At 39.8% G+C, this 20528-nt stretch overlaps 2 protein-coding genes across 2 annotated transcripts; one reads left to right on the plus strand and one right to left on the minus strand.

Moving 5' to 3' along the window:
* Nucleotides 1-5739: 5739 nt before the first annotated feature.
* On the plus strand, nt 5740-6704 carry LOC309350835 (olfactory receptor 8U3-like; the record flags this gene model as incomplete). Its single annotated transcript, XM_081878118.1, has 1 exon — nt 5740-6704. The coding sequence occupies exon 1, from the start codon at nt 5766-5768 to the stop codon at nt 6702-6704; it is 939 nt and encodes a 312-aa protein (XP_081734244.1). The 5' UTR covers nt 5740-5765.
* A 2804-nt stretch (nt 6705-9508) lies between these two features.
* On the minus strand, nt 9509-20096 carry LOC309351738 (uncharacterized protein; the record flags this gene model as incomplete). Its single annotated transcript, XM_081879557.1, has 2 exons — nt 9509-10532; nt 19114-20096. The coding sequence occupies 2 exons, from the start codon at nt 20094-20096 to the stop codon at nt 9509-9511; spliced, it is 2007 nt and encodes a 668-aa protein (XP_081735683.1).
* Between the last annotated feature and the right edge of the window lie 432 nt (nt 20097-20528).

Consider the following 20528-nt stretch of genomic DNA (forward strand, 5'->3'; position numbering starts at 1 on the left):
TAAGGGTAGCATTTCATGCATCTGATGGTGCAGTAAAGTCATTACACAAAAGTTTCTGCCACAATCAATCTCATAACTGCCACGAGATCTTTGTCAAAACAAAATAAAAAAATTCCTTCCAGTAGCACCTTAAAGACCAACTAAGTAGAAGATATCAGTCTGTACCTGTGCAAGTTTCTTGGTGAGGTTGATGGACTTCCATTTCATGCGGCTCAATGTGGTGCTTTCCATGGTTCCAGTTACAGATAGGTAGCCGTGTTGGTCTGCCATAGTCAAAACAAAATAAAAAAAATCCTTCCAGTAGCACCTTAAAGACCAACTTAGTTGGAATTGTTTTATTTTGTTTTGACTATGGCAGATCAACACGGCTACCTATCTGTAACAAGATCTTTGGTAGTTTTACCTACAAAGGTGGCTCCTCTGTTGAGAAATGTAATGCAAGCATGCATGCATTCGTTCCATTTAAAGACCTTCCTTCATTGATAACAATACAGCAGGCATGTCCAACTCCCAAGAGACTGTGATCTACTCCCAGTAAAAAAAATGGCAGTGATCTACCCATTGGGGAGGATTGCACTTTTCCCCATAACTTTTTGTACATGATAAGGATCCCACAATCTACCAGGATCAGCCCGGGATCTACTGGTAGATTGCGATCTACTGGTTGCACATCCCTGCAAGACAGCATCTGCCTCGGAGCTGGACCTCAGTGCTGAGGAGCTGAACGATGGGGGTGGAGACGCTCCTTCAGGTATACAGAGGTATAACCTGAAACTGTTCTTAACCTGAACACTTTAGCTAATGGGGCCTCCTGCTGCTGCTGTGCTGCCACTGCACAATTTATGTTCTCATCCTGAAGCAAAGTTCTTAACCCGAGGTAATATTTCTGGGGTAGCGGAGTCTGTAACCTGAAGCATATGTAACCTGAAGCGTATGTAACCTGAGGTACCACTGTGCTGGGGTTGGGTTACCGCCCCCCAGGTGAATGTGATGGGAGGAGTGGATCTCTCACAGCTATGTCCACTTGAGTTATTGATACTTCACCGATAGGAACTCAATGGCTGGAGAGCAGAAGCTGCTGTCAGATTGGTCAAGGTCACCCAATCAGCTTCATGGCTGAATAGGGATTTGAACCACTAAGCTCTCAAACCGTTATATCATTCTGTCTCTTTTTATCTTGACTGCTTCCATTTGGGGGCAACCATGACTAAGGCTACAAGTTGTAGATTAGTGTACCAGAGCTATGCCTCACTGGAGGAGGAAGACCTTGATTTATACAGATTAAGGCATATTCTATATTTCTTGCAAATCCTCCCACCCATTTTACCTGTGGATGGGAAAGATGGGGGAAAAATGGGACTGATGCAATCACATCTAGCTTGATCCTGACTTCAGTACATCAGTAGAGCTCACATGAGGGTGTCTCAAAGGACCATCAAGTCCCAAAGAACCTGAGGCAATGTAGAAATACTCCTGCACTAGCTGATTCTAAGCCCTTTCAAAGCTGCCTTTGCAGTTTCCAACCTGGAAATATTGCAAGGTAATTTGAAACCGAAGCACTTCCTGGAAAACTGGACTCTTAATTGTTAGCCAACAGAGGCTGTGTACCCATTTACTCTGCATCCAGTGTGTGTTCCCACCACTGGTTTGGGAAGCAGTATGCACACGACATTAGCCACTACTCATATCTATCCTGTGCCTGCACTTTGATGCATTTTTCCCTAAACCAGCTTCGGTCCAAATTGAGAAAAAGAATGACCTAGCCGCATTTTAAGCTCGTAGTGTGTTTATAACCTAAGACTAACCCTGTGCACGCTTCCTTGGGAACAACACCCTGCCCGAAAACATAGTGAGCGTAAGTATGCATAGAACCAGGCTGTAAACCAGGGCTCTTTTTTCAACCGGAACTCTCCGGAACTCAGTTCCGGCACCTCTCAGGTGGGCACCATTGGCATTATAAGAAAACAAGGGAGGTGGTCAAGATGAGTTCCAGCACCTCCTTTCTAGAAAAATAGCACTGCTGTGAACTATTTTATTAAAGAGCCCACACGCTTTGCAGCTTAGTCAGTCGTCTTCAGTTAATTGGTGAGATGTTTTTATTTTAAAAATGATAGAAAACAGAATAGAAAACCGTGGCCTGCTTAACTGAAATAGAAATCAGCATTATTCTTTTTCATCCTGGCAATGTTCTCCTGAATAGTACCATTAGGAACTGAAATACCTCAATGTTTTCATTCTTCAGGGAAACGGAAGAGCCAGCCTTTGCGGAGCCATGTGAAGCATAGTAAGTCTGACTCATCTGTACAGTTTCTTGCAGCATCATGTAGACAAAAGGCCTGAGGCTCACACTGTTGTTGAGGCACTCAAAACTAGCAATAACCAACAGATAGATGCCAGTTAAAATGTGAGGAGAAAATTGTGACAAGCTTACTTGAAGGCTGAAGGGAGGGGGGGAGGTCTTTACCATCCTCCTGAAAGGACCAAGAGATGGATCTGATGGACTTTAGATGGATGAGAATTTCATAATAGAGGAACCACCATGAAGATCGCTTTGTTACCTTACAGTTCAGCCTAACCTATGCATCTTTTGGTGGCTCATTGATATACTTCAGTATACAGAGAGGTACATAAGGGAAGCCCCTCTTAATGTTCCACCCCTGTGAGCTACGTGTTTGATAATGACCCATAGGCAGACCTTCTTTGTGGAGGCTCCTGGTTCCGAAATTTGGTGGGTACCCACATTGCTGGCCTTTAGACTCCATCCAGGTGAGATCTTGATTGTTTGTTCAGGCATTTCAGCAAAAATGCTGATGTTTGTGGTATTTCTGTTGTGTGTTCTGGTGGGATTTCTGTAATATGTGGTTTTAAATTGAGAGTTGTTGTTATGCATTTGTTAAAGCAAACATAGAAGGTTAAAAAAAATCACTTTGCTATGTGAGTAAATCGCCCTCTTTTAAAATGTGTAAAATAGCCAAGCTAGTTTTTTAAACAGACAACTTTGCCTTAGTTTGGGTTTACACAATCATTGTGTGCACTGTTAGTTTTAAGTAAAAGCAATCCTGACCTTCAGCCTTCTCTTCTACTCCTTGCCTCTCTGCATCTGCTGCCTGAGATGGCTGGCTCATTCTGTTGCTGTGCTTGCTGGGAGGGAGAGGCAGTGGGGGGTGTCTGCACAATGCAGACACAGAAGCAGAAGTGCCACATTGACTCTGCTGTTGTGTTCACACTGCAGCAACCTCCCCACCATCATACTCTTCCTCTCTCCCTTCCAGTAAGCACAGCAAAGTGGCAGGTGGGAGGACAGGCATGTAGCACTCTCCACCAGGCCCCCCTGTCTTGGAAAAAAAATTGCTAGAACACTTGTCTCCTCCCTCCCCCCCCCCCCTTTTTTTCCTTTTTATTTTCTTTCTTTTTTTAATTTTGCATTCAAGATGCACATTTGTCTGAAACTTGAGTTAAGAGTTCCTGGGAGGAATGCAGTGTAGCTCTATGTGCAGCTGCAGAAGTGACAGATGATGGTGTGCATGTTTTAATGGCAAGCATATTTGTTGGAATCAGCCTCTTGACTTCATTCAGGACTCTTACTACTCCTGGCTTGTTCTCTCCACCTTTTTTTCCCTTTCTGCTTCTATCATTTTTACCAGACCAAGTAAGAGCTGTTCCAAATATTAGCAATGACACGATTAATAACCTTGTGCTGTGCCAAAAAAAAATTACTGTTGTGTAAATAAATAAATAAATAAATTGCATTCAAAAATGATCAAAGGGGAAGTTATCAAAGGTTTGGTGTCGGGAACTGTGCTTTCCACCCTTTCCTTACTTTCAGTGAAGAACCACAACATTTCCCAATGGTTGAACTGTGAAGAAGAACAGGCTCTCTAGAAACAAATAACAGGGTTACGCTTGCTTTCTTTCTTGCTTGCTTGCTTGCTTGCTTGTTTGTGTACCAGTTTAAAAGGCCATCAACTCCAAACTGGCAGAGAGACCATTTTCAAGCGCCCACATTATTAGGGATCTGGGGAGTTGCTACATGTAAGCATCCTCTCTGCAACAGCGGCACAGAGCCACAAAGGACCCATTCCAATCTGGTACCCAAGCCTGAATATACCAAGCCACAGCACTGTACCAGTTGACTCTTGATATACAGAAGCTAATAAATGCTTCATTCAAGAACCTGTTGTTTTAGCACCTTGCAGTTAACCATTGTTGTGATGAATTTAGTTTCACTGAATTTATAGCAGCACTCTCCTTGAGCCTCCATGAACCATAGCTTTTAAAAATATATACTATATAAATCTCCTAGGTGACTGTATATTGGAGTAGCCAGGGACACAACAGTGAGTGATTCTGCACCTTGAATTGTAGAGGAACGCAATGAAATGTTATCATCATTGCAGCCCGATGATGGTAGCAATGTGTAAAAGGGAAGATCTTGTGTTACTCTAGGATGTAAAAAGAAACACAGAGTGAAGTGGAAGTGCTATTCCACATAATGGTAAATAATATTTCATATATTTTGAAATGACAATATTAAGAGGAAATAAGCGAGGATTGAAGCAAATAAAAAACTAGATCAGGGTTTTGAATATCACACCTAAGAATCTAGGTGCACAAGCGGGCAAGATTTACAAATAAATAATGATTAACAAAGGTGCAATATTTTGTAAGCTGTTTTGTGGGCCAGTGTCATCTGTGGGCCTAATTGCATACCTGAGCTAGACAACAAAAAAGTAATTTGCTCTAGTCAGGCTTCATTTTTCAGATGGAGCAAAGAGCCTGAACCAGTTAAGGTCTTATAAATGCTGGTATATATTTTATATTTTATATTATATCTTTACCTTTTATATTTTTTTTTAAATCATGCACTATCTTATTCTATGGACTAAATTAGCAAGCTTCTAAAAAGCCACTACTTAGTCTGACTTTTTCACTCACCAACACCCAAAACAATGCCAGGTTTATGCCTTGAACTGTAAACATTCCTTATAACTACATTAAAAGTAAGGTGTGGGTAATTAATTCAATATTTGCTTTTTTAAATTGTATTTATTGATAGCTGTCACATTCGAAGATGATAGGATTACTTTGGTGAAGAACCTTTTCTGATGTTTGTGTCTTGTTATTGCACATGTCTTTGTGAACCACTTTGAGGGTTTTTTAAATAAATAAATACTGCCTACTCAGAAGTAAGTAGGGTTTACACCCAAATCAGTATAATTCTGTGCACACTTACTTGGGAGTAAGTCCCTTTGAACTCTGAATAGACATGTTACAGTTTTAAACTGAGAGAATGACTGTTATACAATAGGAATCTTTGGTACTGCTTTGGTACTGCTTTATGTGGGTGCAATTATATTTATATATTTTCAGTGAAAGAGTCTGGAACTGTAAGTGCTAGAGAAATGGATATGTCAACTGAGATTTGAAAGAGGTCACAGCAATCAAGGACAGTTTAATTCTTAGCACTTTCTTTCTCAAAAGAATGTTGGAGGGAACTCATATTGACAAACAAAAACACATACATATTTGTTATACGTTATTTTAATCCAGTTTTCAACTTGCATTTACATATTATTAATTGATAGTTAGAATTATTAACATTGCTCAAGATTATCATTGATTAGGTTCCATGTTGTTATTTTTCTCAAATGTTTTATTCATAGATGGAGACATTGATATCAAAATCCACTGCTATGAAGACACATTCCACTGCAGAAATACCAAAAGGTCCTTAGTGTGGAGACTGCACATCATCAAATAACAAAATGGCAAGAGAAAATCATACTGTAGTGGCAGAATTTTTCCTCTCAGGCCTCACAGAAAATCCTGAGGTAGCCATTATTTGTTTTCCCTTCTTTCTAGCAATATACATGATCACTTGTGTGGGGAATCTCGGGATGATTATCTTGATTAGGATTGATTCCCGACTCCACACCCCTATGTACTATTTTCTCAGTAACCTAGCTTTTGTGGATTTCTGCTATTCCTCAACTATAACTCCCAAGACCCTGGTGAATTTTTTAGCTGTCAGGAAAGCCATTTCATTTGGTGGCTGCGTTGCACAATTGTTCAGCTTTGTCCTGACTGCAAGTGTTGAGTGCCTTCTACTGGCTGTAATGGCCTATGACCGATATGTGGCCATTTGTAACCCACTCCTCTATACAGCCATAATGACAAAGAAACTCTGTGCTCAGCTGGTAGGCATTACCTATCTTATTGCCTTTATCCATGCTCTTGCACAAACTATCTCCACGTTCAGGCTCTCCTTCTGCGCCTCCAATGTCATCAATCATTATTTCTGTGACATTCCCCCTCTCATAAAGCTCTCCTGCAGTGATACCTACAGTAATGAGATTGTGCTTTACACCTTTGGCACTTTCCATGGCATCTTCACCTCAGCAGAGATTGTGATCTCCTATGTGTACATCATCTCCACGATCTTGCATATTCGCTCTTCAGAAGGCAGACGCAAAGCCTTCTCTACCTGTGCCTCTCACCTCACAGCTGTCTTGATATTTTATGGAACCACAGTGTTCATGTATGTCCGACCAATTTCAAGCTACTCTCTGGGCCGAGACAAAGTGATCTCTGTGTTCTACACAGTGGTGATCCCCATGCTGAATCCCCTGATCTACAGCCTGAGGAATAAGGAGGTGAAGGATGCGCTAATGAGATTCTCAGGAAGGCTGAAGTTTTCTCAATAAGCAAATGTTGTACATGAACAGAAACCCTGGTTAGAATAGATTGTTTCATGCATCACTGGTACTCCTAACTGTGAAAAATTGAAATAAAACAAAAAAATGTGTTTGTTTTTAACATTGGTATACTGTCCAATAACTAACATTCTCTGGGTGGCAAATATTACAGTTTGAAAAAAATGTAAGATGAGAATCAAGGGGGAAAGCAATGAATCCATATTTATAAATAAAAAAATAGAAGAGATGAAATAACCAGCTGAAAACTATATAAAACAGCATTTAAAGGCACTAAAAGATTGTAAGAATTCAAAATACCTGGGAAAATAAAAAGGTATCAGCTGGTGCTGAAAGAGCAGGTGAGCCTCTCTGGAGAGTATATCCTGTAATCGGGGTACATTGCCAAAAAGACCCTCTATTCAGTAACCACGTACTACAGCTCATTTGGTGGGGGGCAACCAGAAAAGGGTCTCTGAAGATGACTTCAAGTCCAGACAGGCATATATGGATGGTGGTAATAATCAAGTAAGCTGGCCCCAAACCATTTAGGGCTTTAAAGGTTAAAATCAGTAGACCTATTGAAATGAATGGGCAGGACTAAGTTAGGTTAATTGCAGTAAAAAATAGTTGAATATCACTTGTTCAGATTTTATCAAATGCTGCATTGTGTAAGAAGGCACTACCAATGGTGACCCACTTCGCTGTGGGCCCTTGTGCAAAATACAGTTTGGGCACCCAGTTTAGTTGGATTATACAGAGCAAAGGAAACAGCAGCATAGGCAGATAGTTCATTTATGAAGCAGAAAACCCATTAAAAAATAAAAAAAACTCACAAAACAGCTGTCAAGAAGACCAGGTCTCCAAAACTGGGATTCAGCTCCTTGCCAGTTTAGCAGGTGCCAATTGGACAGAACTGAAAAAGGCAACCGCTCCTGTAATTCAACCAGCCTAAGCCAGGAGACTCCCAGACTTTACCAAACAACCTCAAGACTCCAAAAAAGCAAAAGCTAAGAACCATACCCTTTGCCTTGAGAGCCTTGGGCCCACAAGGTTACTCAGTAGCCGTTTAACCAACAGGTCACTTAACTGGATCCACCACCATGGCTTTTCCCAAGAAACCACCCCAGGATTGTAGAGGTAGATTTATTGAAATAATTAAAAGTGACAGCAAAAAAGACAGAACCTGTGTGCCAGTGAGAAATATATTGTTAAAAAAATACTGTTTAGAGCCGCTGTTCCCAACATGTGGCACACACTCCACAGGGGGGCAATATAGAAGCTTGTTTAGACCAAGTTAATGGCTTTTTAGGCTTCCTCCACATGAACAGGAGTTAACTTTTTGAATAATAAGAATTATATATCACAGGGGAAGGCATCAGAATTTTACAGATGCTTAGGTGGGGCATGGCCAAAAAAAGGTTGGGAACCACTGATTTAAAGCATAAAGTACAATTGGGAATTATAATACAGAAATAAAACAATAAAGCTGACTTAACCTAGCTCTAATACATACCAAAAGAGCCCTCTCTCAAGAACAAAACACAAAGGTGTCAGTAAAGGTATGAGGCACAAGACAAAGAAATATGGGTAACTTTATACTACATGGCCTAGCAATGCAAGAAGAGTTTGTCCATACTTCCTCCTGTCACATCCTAGAAAGCATGGGACTAAGCGATTTGCTGCTTGCCCATTGGTCCAAGCAGCTTTCCTTTTGCCCCACTGCTTTCCCCTGGAAGACCCACTCTTTAGTGATAAATCAGAACAAATGACAATCTGTGCAAAACCCAATTTCCATTTGTTCCAATTCAGCGCTAAAGATTGGGTTTCCCTGAAGGAAAGCAGCAGGGCAAACAGAGGCATGGATGAGCTTGCAGGCTCTTGAAGTTCTTGAAGGAAGTTCTTGAAGTTTCCAGAACTTACAGAGTGAACGTGTTGTCACAGGGCTCATCCCCACTTCCACTTGCTCCACCACTTTCCCATAGGAACACCCACAGTTTATCATTGAAATGGAACAAACAGCAATCAAGTTTTCCCTGGATAGTCATTTGTTCCAAATTAGTGCTAAAGAGTGGATTTAACTCTTAATACATAGCATGAGGTAGCATATCTTCATTTCCTTAAATAATGCCACTGTTCTTACTGGAAGACAGCATGTGAGGAAGTGGAGATTATCTCTTCAAGGGATTTTTAAAAAAAGTTTCTGACTGCACAGGGTGGAAGGGTAGGGTAATCTCCATTTCGACTGAGGTGGGGGAATGAAAAGATAACCCTTCCCTCCCCACACACTGACTTACCTGCCAGAACCTGCCTGTAACTCACACATCCCTAATATGGTGGAGTTAGCATATTTACAAAGAAAATATACCCAAAGAATCTGCACAGCCAAGACTATCAACCTTATTAAATGTGCATGTGAGCTTCTGTAGACCAAAGGATATTATCTGCATTGTATAGCTAAAGGGGATACACAGAGAGTTCCCTCCGATCCTCTGTTACTCCAAGTAAGCAGGAAAGGAATTGAATGAGCAATTCAAGAAAATGCTCAGAGTGCTTGCAGTTGTTAGTAAACATTAATATAACTGACAAAGACCCTTTTCTCCCTTCTTGAGCCTTCATACAAATTAGTGAGGATTGGGTGCCAGTGAGGTTGGAAAATATATCATTTCACCTAACTTCAACCCTGCCAGTTGTGACTGATTTAAGGTGCAATCCAATGTATGTCGATTCAGAATTAAGTCCCGCTGACTTATAACACCCAGGTTGAGAGATCAACTTAGATGCCGAGAATGAACTTGATGGAGAACAAAAGACTATCATGAGGAAATTAGGGTTCTCCTTTTGCCCTTTAGCCCAACAACCTTCACCAGGGCCCCCTTTACCTCTTGGTTCCTCAAACTGTAGATCATGGGGTTCAGCATGGGAGTAACAATGCAATAGAACAATGAGGCAGTCTTCCCCTGCTTAGGTGAATAGTGGGACCTAGGTCGCAAGTAGGCAAAGATGGCTGTCCCATAGCACAGGGTCACCACCACTAGGTGCGCTGTACAAGTGGAAAAAGCTTTGCGCCTTCCCTCTGCTGTACGGATCTGGAAGATGGTTGTGACGATGTACATGTAAGACACCAGCACAAGGAAGAAGGGTGTGAGCAGAATGAGGACACCAGCTCCCAGCATCACAGCATCTCCCACAAAGGTGCTGGAGCAGGCCAGCTGCTGGACGGCTAAGACTTCGCAGCCAAAATGGTTGATGGTCTTCCTTCCGCAGAATGGCAAGTGCAGAGTGAACACCGTCTGCAACAGGGCATTCACGAAGCCGCAGAGCCAACACCCGACCGCCATCTGCATGCAGAGCCGTTGGTTCATAAGAACATTATAATACAAGGGATGGCAGATTGCCATGTACCGGTCATACGCCATGACAGCTAGCAGGATGAATTCGATTCCTCCCAGAGACAGGGAGATGTACATCTGTGCCATGCAGCCCACAAAGGAGATGGTTTTGCGATCGGCCAGGAAGTTGGACAACATCTGAGGAATGATTGTGGTGGTGTAGCACAAGTCCAAGAAGGAGAGGTGGCTCAGAAAATAATACACAGGTGTGTGCAAGTGTGGGTCCCCTCTTATCGCCAGCATGATGAGAATATTCCCTGCCAAGGTCACAAGATACATCCCCAGAAAAAGAGCAAAGAGGACTTTCTGAGTTACCGGATTACTGGTCAAGCCCAAAAGGACAAACTCCATGTTCCATGATAGATTACCACTTCTCATATTGTATCCAGATTCACCTATGATCATTGTCATAGCAACAACAAAAAAACATGACAGTGATTTAGTTTTCCTAATACCGGTAATTAATATAACAATTGCATGACTGGAGAAGGATAGAAGTCTATCTCTTTTAGCTTTCATTTGTAATAAGGTCACACACAAAAAATTACCCATAACAGCAAAAATTAAGCACCTCCAAAATGAAATATCCCCCCCCAAAAAATCCTAAACAATACTTCCATCCCATTGGTCTTTAGCCATCCTATAGGAGTCAAAAGTAAGGTGATTTTATGAAAGAACTGTGCAGCCAGTTCTCTTCTGGTACCGAAGACCAAGGGGCAAAGTGGGCTCAGAGTCAGCCTACTCTCTCATTCTAACAGAACATCTTTTGCACATGACTCTAGTTGGTAAATCTTGGGATAAATCTACTAAAAAAGTAAAGTAGATCCAAGAACCCTGAAATTAGCTCATCTCTGATGCAAACAACACAGTATATGAGCTAGCCCATCCATCCATAGATGGATGGATGAAATCTGCCAGTGATTTCCACAGTAAGTGTGGATTTATTCAAGTCACCATCCATGCTTATAGCAAGGGCTGTGAATTAGATGAGCGAGTATGAATCTGGATTTGGGGTCCCTTCACTGGCAATGTGTGCTTAAAATATTTTTAGAAAACCACCATGCAGGGTTCTATCCAACAGAATATACTTGGTTGGAGTAGACCAACCCAAATTAATAGGTGTAATATAGTCATATATACATATATATAAGGTAAAGGACCCCTGGACGGTTAAGTCCAATCAAAGGTGACTATGGGGTTGCGGCGCTCATCTCACTTTCGGGCCGAGGGAGCCGGTGTTGGTCCACAGACAGCTTTCCGGTTCATGTGGACAGCATGACTAAACTGCTTCTGGTGCAACAGAACACCGTGATGGAAACCAGAGTGCATGGAAACACCATTTACCTTCCCGTCACAGTGGCACCTATTTATCTACTTGCACTGCCATACTTTTGAACTGCTCGGTTGGCAGGAGCTGGGACAGAGCAACGGGAGCTCACCACCATCACATGGATTCTAAATACTGACCTTTCAATTGGCAAGCCCAAGAGGCTCAGTGGTTTAGACCACAGTGCTACCCGCGTCCCTAAGCTAGCCATATACAGTCATACCTCATGTTACGTTTGCTTCAGGTTGAGCGTTTTCAGGTTGTGTCCCGTGGTGACCCGGAAGTACCGGAACGGGTTACTTCCGGGTTTTGCCGCTCGCGCATGCGCAGATGGGCAAAATGACATCACGTGCATGCGCAGAAGCGGCAAATCGCAACATGCGCATGCGCAGACGCGGTTGCGTTCTTTTCAGGTTGCGAATGGGCCTCCGGAACGGATCCCATTCACAACCAGAGGTACTTTCATTCATTCATCGCAACCACTGTACATTCATTCCAATGGGCCTACTCTTTGATGTACATTCTGCAAGCTTCTATGTTTCTGGTCAGAAATGCAAAAAGCATCTGGGAGTGAGCGCTTCATACCTGCACTTCTGGCTTTCTGGCCTCTAGAATTTCCAGAAAGTGTTCTCAGTTTTTCACCTCATATGAAATCTGTAGGGCCTTTGAGATTGGTTCCCACAAGTCCAATTACAGTATTTTCCCTCTGCACAGCACAGCATATTTCACTTTGACTTTGGTTCTGCTTCTGTGTCAAACATAATAAATTGATTAATGCCGTTTTCATAGTCCTATGCAATGCACCTAGCTCAGTTGGTAGAGCATGAGACTCCTAATCTCAAGGTCATGGGTTCGAACCCAGCATTGGACAAAGGATTCCTGCATTGCAGCGGGGTGGACTAGATGACTCTTTTTTTCTAATAAAAATTTATTAGAATTTCCACAATTATAACAAAAACCACAAAGCAGAATGACACACAAAAACAGAAAAAAGAAAAAAGAAAAATACTTCAATGAACGAAAGAAGAAAAAAGGAACAATAAACAGATAAACAATAACATCAAACTTATTCTTTACAAATCCAACCTTTTAAACATCTTGGTTGACTTCCTCTAGTTCCTCCCTTCTGAGTTTCCTTGTAGTTAAAAGTAACAGCTTTCCAATATCATTATTAAACTAAAACAATTTCCAGTTAGTCCATCTTATTCACTTTTCTTAATATTCTAAATCCCATTTATTTAATTATAACTTAGTTTAATCCTAAGCCTATTTGTTTCTTTCAAGTAATTTCTAATTTTTTATATCACAATATTTATTCAAATAGTCCTTAAATTTCCTCCAGTCCTCTTGAAACTCCCCTTCTTTCTGGTCGCAGATTCTTCCAGTCAGGTCAGCTAGCTCCGAAAAGTCCATCATCTTCATCTGCCACTATTGGTAATTCTTGTGTTTTCCCATTTTTAGCAAGTAATATTCGGGCGGAGTTGTGGCATACCAAAATAATTTAGCATCTTTCTTGGGCAATTCCAAACCTGTTATTCCAAGAAGAAGGGCCTCTGGTTTCTTAATAAATGTATATTTCAACATTTTTTTCAGTTCATTATATATCTTCTCCCAGAAGTCTTTCACCTTGGAATAAGTCCACCACATATGGGAAAAAGTACCTTCTTTTTCTTTACATTTCCAACAAAGGTTATCACTATTGTGATAAATCTTTGCTAGTTTTACAGGGGTCAAGTACCATCTATACATCATCTTCATAATATTTTCCTTTAACATCGTACATGCAGTGAACTTAACCCCTTTCTTCCATAGCCTCTCCCAATCCTCCACCATTATATTATGTCCCACATCTCTTGCCCAATCAATTATAACCAATTCAACTTGTTCATCCTTTGTATGCCAGTCCAACAACAAATTATACATTTAAGACATATTCTTAACTTTAGTATCTAACAATCCCCTTTCCAATTTGGTTTTTTCTGTTGCAAAACCATTTCTCTTATCCATCTTATATAATTCATTAATTTGATAATATTGCAACCAATTCACTTTAACTTTAATTTGTTCAAATGGTTTTAATTTAAAACCTTCCTGATCCTCTAACAACAAATCTGAGTACCTCAACCATTTGTTTTCCATATTTAACTTTTTGGGGGCCTGTGCTTCCATTGGCGAAATCCATTTTGGTGTTTTTCTTACTAAGAGATCTTTATATTTAGTCCATACATTGTATAACGCCTTTCTAATTACATGATTCTTAAAGCCACTGTGGGCCTTTATCTTGTCATACCATAGATATGCATGCCATCCAAATTGATTATCCAGTCCCTCCAAATCTAACACATCATCGTTCTCTAATTGAATCCAATCCTTGATCCAGCAGAAGGCAGCAGCTTCGAAGTATATCTTCAGGTCTGGTAGGGAAAAAACCCCTCTTTCTTTTATATCTGTAAGTAATTTATATTTAATTCTAGGCTTTTCCCCCTGCCAGATAAATTTAGACAATGCCTTCTGCCATTCTTTAAAACATTTAACATTATCAATGATTGGTAGAGCTTGAAATAAAAACAACATCTTCAGCAATGCATTCATCTTTACCACCGATATTCGGCCCATCAATGAAAGTTTTAGATTTGACCATATCTCAAGATCTCTTTTGATTTCATTCCATAATTTTTCATAGTTATCTTTATACAGATTCAAATTCTTTACCGATAAATTCACACCCAAATATTTAACTTTTTTCACAGAAACAAGGCCTGTCCTTTCAAAAAGGGTTTTTCTTTCCTCATTATCTATTTTTTTTTTCTAAAACTTTGGTTTTGCTCTTGTTTAATTTAGATCCTGCTACCTGCCCAAACTCTTGAATCAGCTCCACTGCTTTTACTGCACTGGTTTCTGGATCTTGTAAAGTTAAAACCAAGTCATCAGCAAAGGCCTTTAATTTATATTGCTTGGATCCTACTACAATGCCTTTAACCTCCTCCTCTTTCCTCAACATATTTAACAAAACCTCCAGAACGGAAATAAATAGCAGAGGGGAAAGCCGGCACCCTTGCCTGGTTCCTTTCTCAATTCTGATTTCCTCTGAGACCACATTATTAACTATGATTTTTGATTTTTGCTCAAAATAGATCACATTAATACCATTTAGAAATTCCTGGCCAACCTCAATTCTTTCTAAATTTTTCATCATAAATAACCAAGAAATATTATCAAAGGCCTTTTCAGCATCAATAAACATTAACATTGCTTTACAATTTCTTTTCGCTTCCAGTCTTTCTAATATATCAATTATATTTCTAATGTTATCTTTCATATGTCTCCCAGGCAAAAATCCTGCCTGGTCCTTATGTATATAATCTGATAGAACCTTTTTCAGTCTGTTGGCCAAAATATTTGCAAAAATTTTATAGTCTATATTAAGTAATGAGACTGGTCTATAGTTTTTTTACATCAGATCTATCTTGATCTGTTTTTGGAATCAGAGTAATAAATGCATCTTTCCAGGTTTCGGGAGCTTTGTCCCCTCTTAGAATCTTATTGCACACATCTGCCAACAGTTGAATTAACCAATCTTTCAATATTTTATAGTATTTTGCAGAAAGACCATCTGGTCCCGGGGCTTTGCCTAACGGCATCTTATTTATTGCCATCTCGACCTCCTGTCTTGTAATCATGCCATTTAGTAGGAACCTTTTATCCTCGGGAATTTTCTGCATTTCGTTTGCCTCAAGAAATTGCTCAATTTTATCCTTCTCTTCTTTACCTTTTTTATACAGCTGTTTAAAGTATTTCTGAAAACATTTTCTTATATCTGCAGGGTTTTCCATAGATTTCCCATCAGATACAATATTTGTAATAGTGCTTTGCTTCTGTCTCTTTTTTAATTGCCAGACCAACAATTTCCCACAGTTATTTGCGGATTCAAAATTTCTCTGATTCATCATTTTAATTTTCCATTCTATTTCCTGGTTAATAATTTGAGAAAATTGAATCTGCAATGCTTTAATTTCTTTTGGAATCTACTGACTCTTTCTCTATGTCTTTTATTTGAGTCAGAATTTTCTCTTTTTTCTCATTCTGTATATTTTTCTTTATCGAATTCTGTTGTATGATGAAACCTCTCATTACTGCCTTACTTGCATCCCAAATGACTCTTGCTTTTTTTAAAAAAATGATATTTATTAAATTTTCCAAATTAAAACATATAAACACAAACAACAATACAAACATACACAGACACAATATTAAAAACATGTATAATTTCAAATCTTATTTCTTAAACCTAATTTCCTCGACCTCCTCACACCTCCCCCTTCTGTATTCTAATTCCATTTATCTAATCAGCCATTCCAATCCCTTATTTCCCATTATTTTTAATAATTCTGTTCTTTTTCCTTAATCAACGTCCCTGAAAAACCACAGACTTTTAAAACTCATGTCAATTCTAGCCTTCATTAATATTATGTTTGCTTAAGTAGTCTTTAAATTTTTTCCAATCTTCTTCCACTGTCTCTTTCTCCTGGTTTCGGATTCTGCCAGTCATCTCCGCCAGTCCCATGTAGTCAATCATCTTCATCTGCCATTCTTCCAGAGTGGGTAGATCTGGTGCCTTCCAATATTTTGCGATTAGAATCCTTGCTGCTGTTGTGGCATACATAAAAAAAGTTCTGTCCTTCTTTAACACCACATGGCTGACCATACCTAGGAGGAAGGCCTCTGGTTTCTTCAAGAAGGTATATTTAAATACCTTTTTCATTTCATTATATATCATTTCCCAGAAAGCCTTGATCCTTGGGCATGTCCACCAGAGGTGAAAGAATGTACCTTCATTTTCCTTACATTTCCAACATTTATTATCTGATAAGTGGTAAATTTTTGCAAGCTTGACTGGGGTCATGTACCACCTATAAATCATTTTCATAATAGTCCCTCTCAAGGCATTACATGCCATGAATTTCATGCCTGTGGTCCACAACCTTTCCCAGTCAGCAAACATAATGTTATGACCAATATCTTGTGCCCACTTAATCATAGCTGATTTAACTGTTTCATCCTGCGTATTCCATTTCAACAGCAAGTTATACATTTTTGACAAATTCTTAGTTTTGGATTCTAGCAACTCTGTTTCCAGTTTTGATTTTTCCACCTGGAAACCAATTTTCCTATCCAACTTATAAACCTCCAATATTTGGTAGTAATGAAGCCAGTCACGCACTTTAACTTTTAAGTTCTCGAAACTGCAATTTCCACTTGTTTCCCTCCTGTTCTAAAATTTCACAATATTTTGGCCATTTGGACTCCATATTAAGTTTTTTCAAAGCTTTTGCCTCCATTGGTGACAGCCACCTTGGAGTTTTGTTCTCCAGCAAATCTTTATATTTAATCCAGACATTATATAATGCTTTCCTGACAATATGGTTTTTAAAACCTTTATGAGCCTTAACCTTGTCGTACCACAAATATGCATGCCAACCAAAAAAATTGTTAAAGCCTTCCAAATCCAGAATGTCAGTGTTCTCAAGCAGCAGCCAGTCTTTTAACCAGCAGAAAGCTGCTGATTCATAGTAAAGTTTCAAATCCGGCAGGGCAAATCCCCCTCTTTCTTTTACATCAGTTAAAATTTTAAATTTTATTCTGGGCTTTTTGCCCTGCCAGATAAATTTAGAAATATCTTGCTGCCAACCCTTGAAACACTCCATCTTGTCCACAATTTGCAATGTTTGAAACAAGAACAACATTCTAGGCAATACATTCATCTTTATAGCTGCTATTCGACCCGACAAGGAAAGCTTCAAGTTCGACCAAATTTCTAAATCTTTTTTCACTTGTTTCCAACATTTCTCATAATTATCTTTAAATAAGTTCAAGTTTTTTGCCGTCATATTGATCCCCAGATATTTAACACTCTTAACCACCATTAAACCCGTCTCAAACTGAAACCTTTCTTTCTCAGTTTCTGTTAAGTTTTTCTCTAAAACCTTAGTTTTTTGTTTATTCAATTTAAACCCTGCCACTTGACCAAATTCTTGAATTAATTCCAAAACCCTTTTAGTACTAGATTCTGGCTCTTGTAATGTAAGTACCAAGTCATCTGCAAATGCTCTCAGTTTATATTGCTTCACTCCGACCTGAACCCCTTTAACCAGCTGGTCTTTTCTTATCATATTCAGCAAAACCTCCAGGACCGAAATAAAGAGTAATGGGGAAATTGGGCACCCCTGGCGTGTCCCTTTTTCTATTTTAAGTTCTTCTGTAATCACATTGTTCACTATAAGTTTGGCCTTTTGTTCAGAATATATAGCGCCTATACCGTTTTCAAACCCTTGACCTACCCCCATCCCCTGAAGATTCTTTCTCATAAAAGTCCAAGAAATATTGTCAAAGGCTTTCTCCGCGTCCACAAATATCAAAACAGCTTTTGTATTTATATTAACTTCTAACATTTCCAAAATGTCTATTATATTCCTTACATTGTCTGATAAATGTCTTCTTGGGAATGACTCTTGCTTCTACCTCTGTATTCATATTTAGTTCAAAATAATCTTTTAGAATCTTTTGGGCCTTACTAATCGTCTGTTCATTCCTCAACAACTCATCATTCATCCTCCATCTAAAGGAGCCCTGCAGGTATAATTTCATCTCCAAAAACACTGCATTATGATCTGAGCAAGTCTTAGGGCAAATTTCTGTTTTAGTGACCCTAGGAACCAAGCCTCTGGATATCCATAAATAATTGATTCTCGAGAAAGATTGATTTGAATTTGAGAAAAAGTATAGTCTCTCTCCATTGGATTTCATAGCCTCCATATGTCCAACAAATCGTATTTATCAGTCATATCAAAGAAAATCTTTGGTAATATGCCGGAATTTGGGTTTTTCTGTCTCTGTGTTTTATCCATTAATGTTGATGCTACTCCATTAAAATCTCCCATTAAAATCAATTTGTAATCCATATAATCCATGAGTTTTAAGTCCAAATTCTTAAAGAAAAGAACATTTAAAAAATAATTAACCCCCTAAACAATACACCAGCCTAAGATTCTTTTCAGCAGCCTCAGCTTTTGTAGCTGGAGTCAATCTGTGCTTCACCCTCCCAGGCCAGGTGGAAAGAGGTCTGCAAGGCAGGGAGCAGGTTTTCCAGGACTCATGACCAAGAAGGTCTCTAGCAGCCTCAACAGCCTCAGCTTTTGTAGCTGGAGTCAGTCAGGGTCCTGCCCTCCTCCATGATAAACCTAACTAGTCATATAGGAGTTACAAAAGGCAGACACGAACATAAGAAATTGATACAGAGGGAAACTTTAAATAATTTTTAGCATGCTAGAGCTCATTCTTGAAAAGATGTAACTTGTTTATTTGTAATGTTACAGATTACACATATATTTGTATTTATATTTATATTCAAGAGAAATTAATGGGAATTTGAGAGAAAAGAAATATTACAGGGGGAAAAGAGTTGGATGCCTCATACATACACTGCATGGTACTGCTCCCTGTTTTCCTTTCAAACTGCCTTTGAAGCATCCCATGGTATATGTGACGGGGTTGTTACCACCTTAGTGTTCCGTTGTGCCAAAAGCAGTTTAGTCATGCCGGCCACATGACCTGGAAAGCTGTCTGTGGACAAACGCCAGCTCCCTCGGCCTGAAGCGAGATGAGTGTCACACCTCTTAGTCTTAACCATCCATGGGTCTTTTACCTTTTATCATTCCCTTTTCTTTCTATGTGCCAAGGACTATACTGAAGCAAAACCACTTCTATGTGGTCAAGTGCTTTTGTCAGGGCATCCTTCACATCCTTGTTCCTCAGACTGTAGATCAGAGGGTTGAGCATAGGGATCACTACCGTATAGAACACCGAAGCCCATTTGTCTTGGTCCAAGGAATAGCTGGAGCTGGGCCGAAAATACATGAAGAGCATTGTCCCATGGAATAGCCCAACAGCCGTAAGGTGGGAGGCGCAAGTAGAAAAGGCTTTCTGCCTGCCTGCAGTGGAGTGCATTTTTGTGATTGTGCCTAAGATACAGATGTAGGAAACAAGAATCATGCCAATGCTGCCTCCTATAATGAAACTAAGGAAGGTAAATATCAGAATCTCATTGATGTATGTGTCAGAACAGGAGAGTGCCAGTAGGGGAGGTATATCACAAAAGAAATGATTGATGGCATTAGACCTGCAGAATGGTAGCCGGAATGTACAGCAAGTGTGTATCATTGAATCCACAATGCCCATAAAGTAAGCTACAGCCATCAGCTGTCTGCACACTCTCTTGGACATAAGAACCGAATAGTGAAGGGGCTTGCAGATGGCCACGTACCTGTCATAGGCCATCAAAGCCAGCAAAAAGCATTCTACATCAGCAAATAAGCCAAATAAATATAGCTGTATAGCACAAGAATTATAAGCAATACTTTTACTCTCAGCTAAGAGGTCAGCCAGCATTTTGGGAGCAATGACTGAGGAATAACAGAGGTCAACAAATGAGAGGTTGCCCAGGAAAAAGTACATGGGGTTGTGAAGCTGAGGTTCAACACAAATTAAGACAATCATCCCAACGTTCCAGATTACAGTGATAACATAAATCAGTAGGAAGACCGTAAAAAGAGGGAGCTGCATTTTTGGATTATCTGTGAATCCCCGAAAAATGAATGCTGTTATCACCGAATGATTTCCTTTATCCATTATTTTTTGCAATGGATGCTGAGATAAGGACGTTTTCTTTCTCTGGAATTTTCTTTCTGACTTTTCCTAGCAAGGCAAGGAAAAAAAGCAAACAAATGTGCTTTTTAACAGTTTACTTGAGTACAATCCTGTACATCCTATTGGGTTCACACCATTTTCATATGTCAGTCCCATTGTAAAAAAACTTGCAATGTGTTTGAGCTGTGAATGTGGCGGACGTAAATGCGCTTCCCATCTCTTGGGAGGCGTGCAATTAGTGCCAGCACCATCCATTAAGAGTTTGGGTGTAATCTTCGACACCTCCCTTTCCATGGAAGGGCATATTGCAGCTATAACAAAGGCGGCATTTTTTCATGTCCGCCAAGCTAAGCAGTTGGCTCCTTACCTCTCTCGCCCTGACCTAGCCACTGTGATCGACGCGACAGTCACCTC

Source organism: Podarcis erhardii (genome assembly GCF_964252035.2).
Source record: "Podarcis erhardii genome assembly, chromosome: 1".
Taxonomy (NCBI): domain Eukaryota; kingdom Metazoa; phylum Chordata; class Lepidosauria; order Squamata; family Lacertidae; genus Podarcis; species Podarcis erhardii.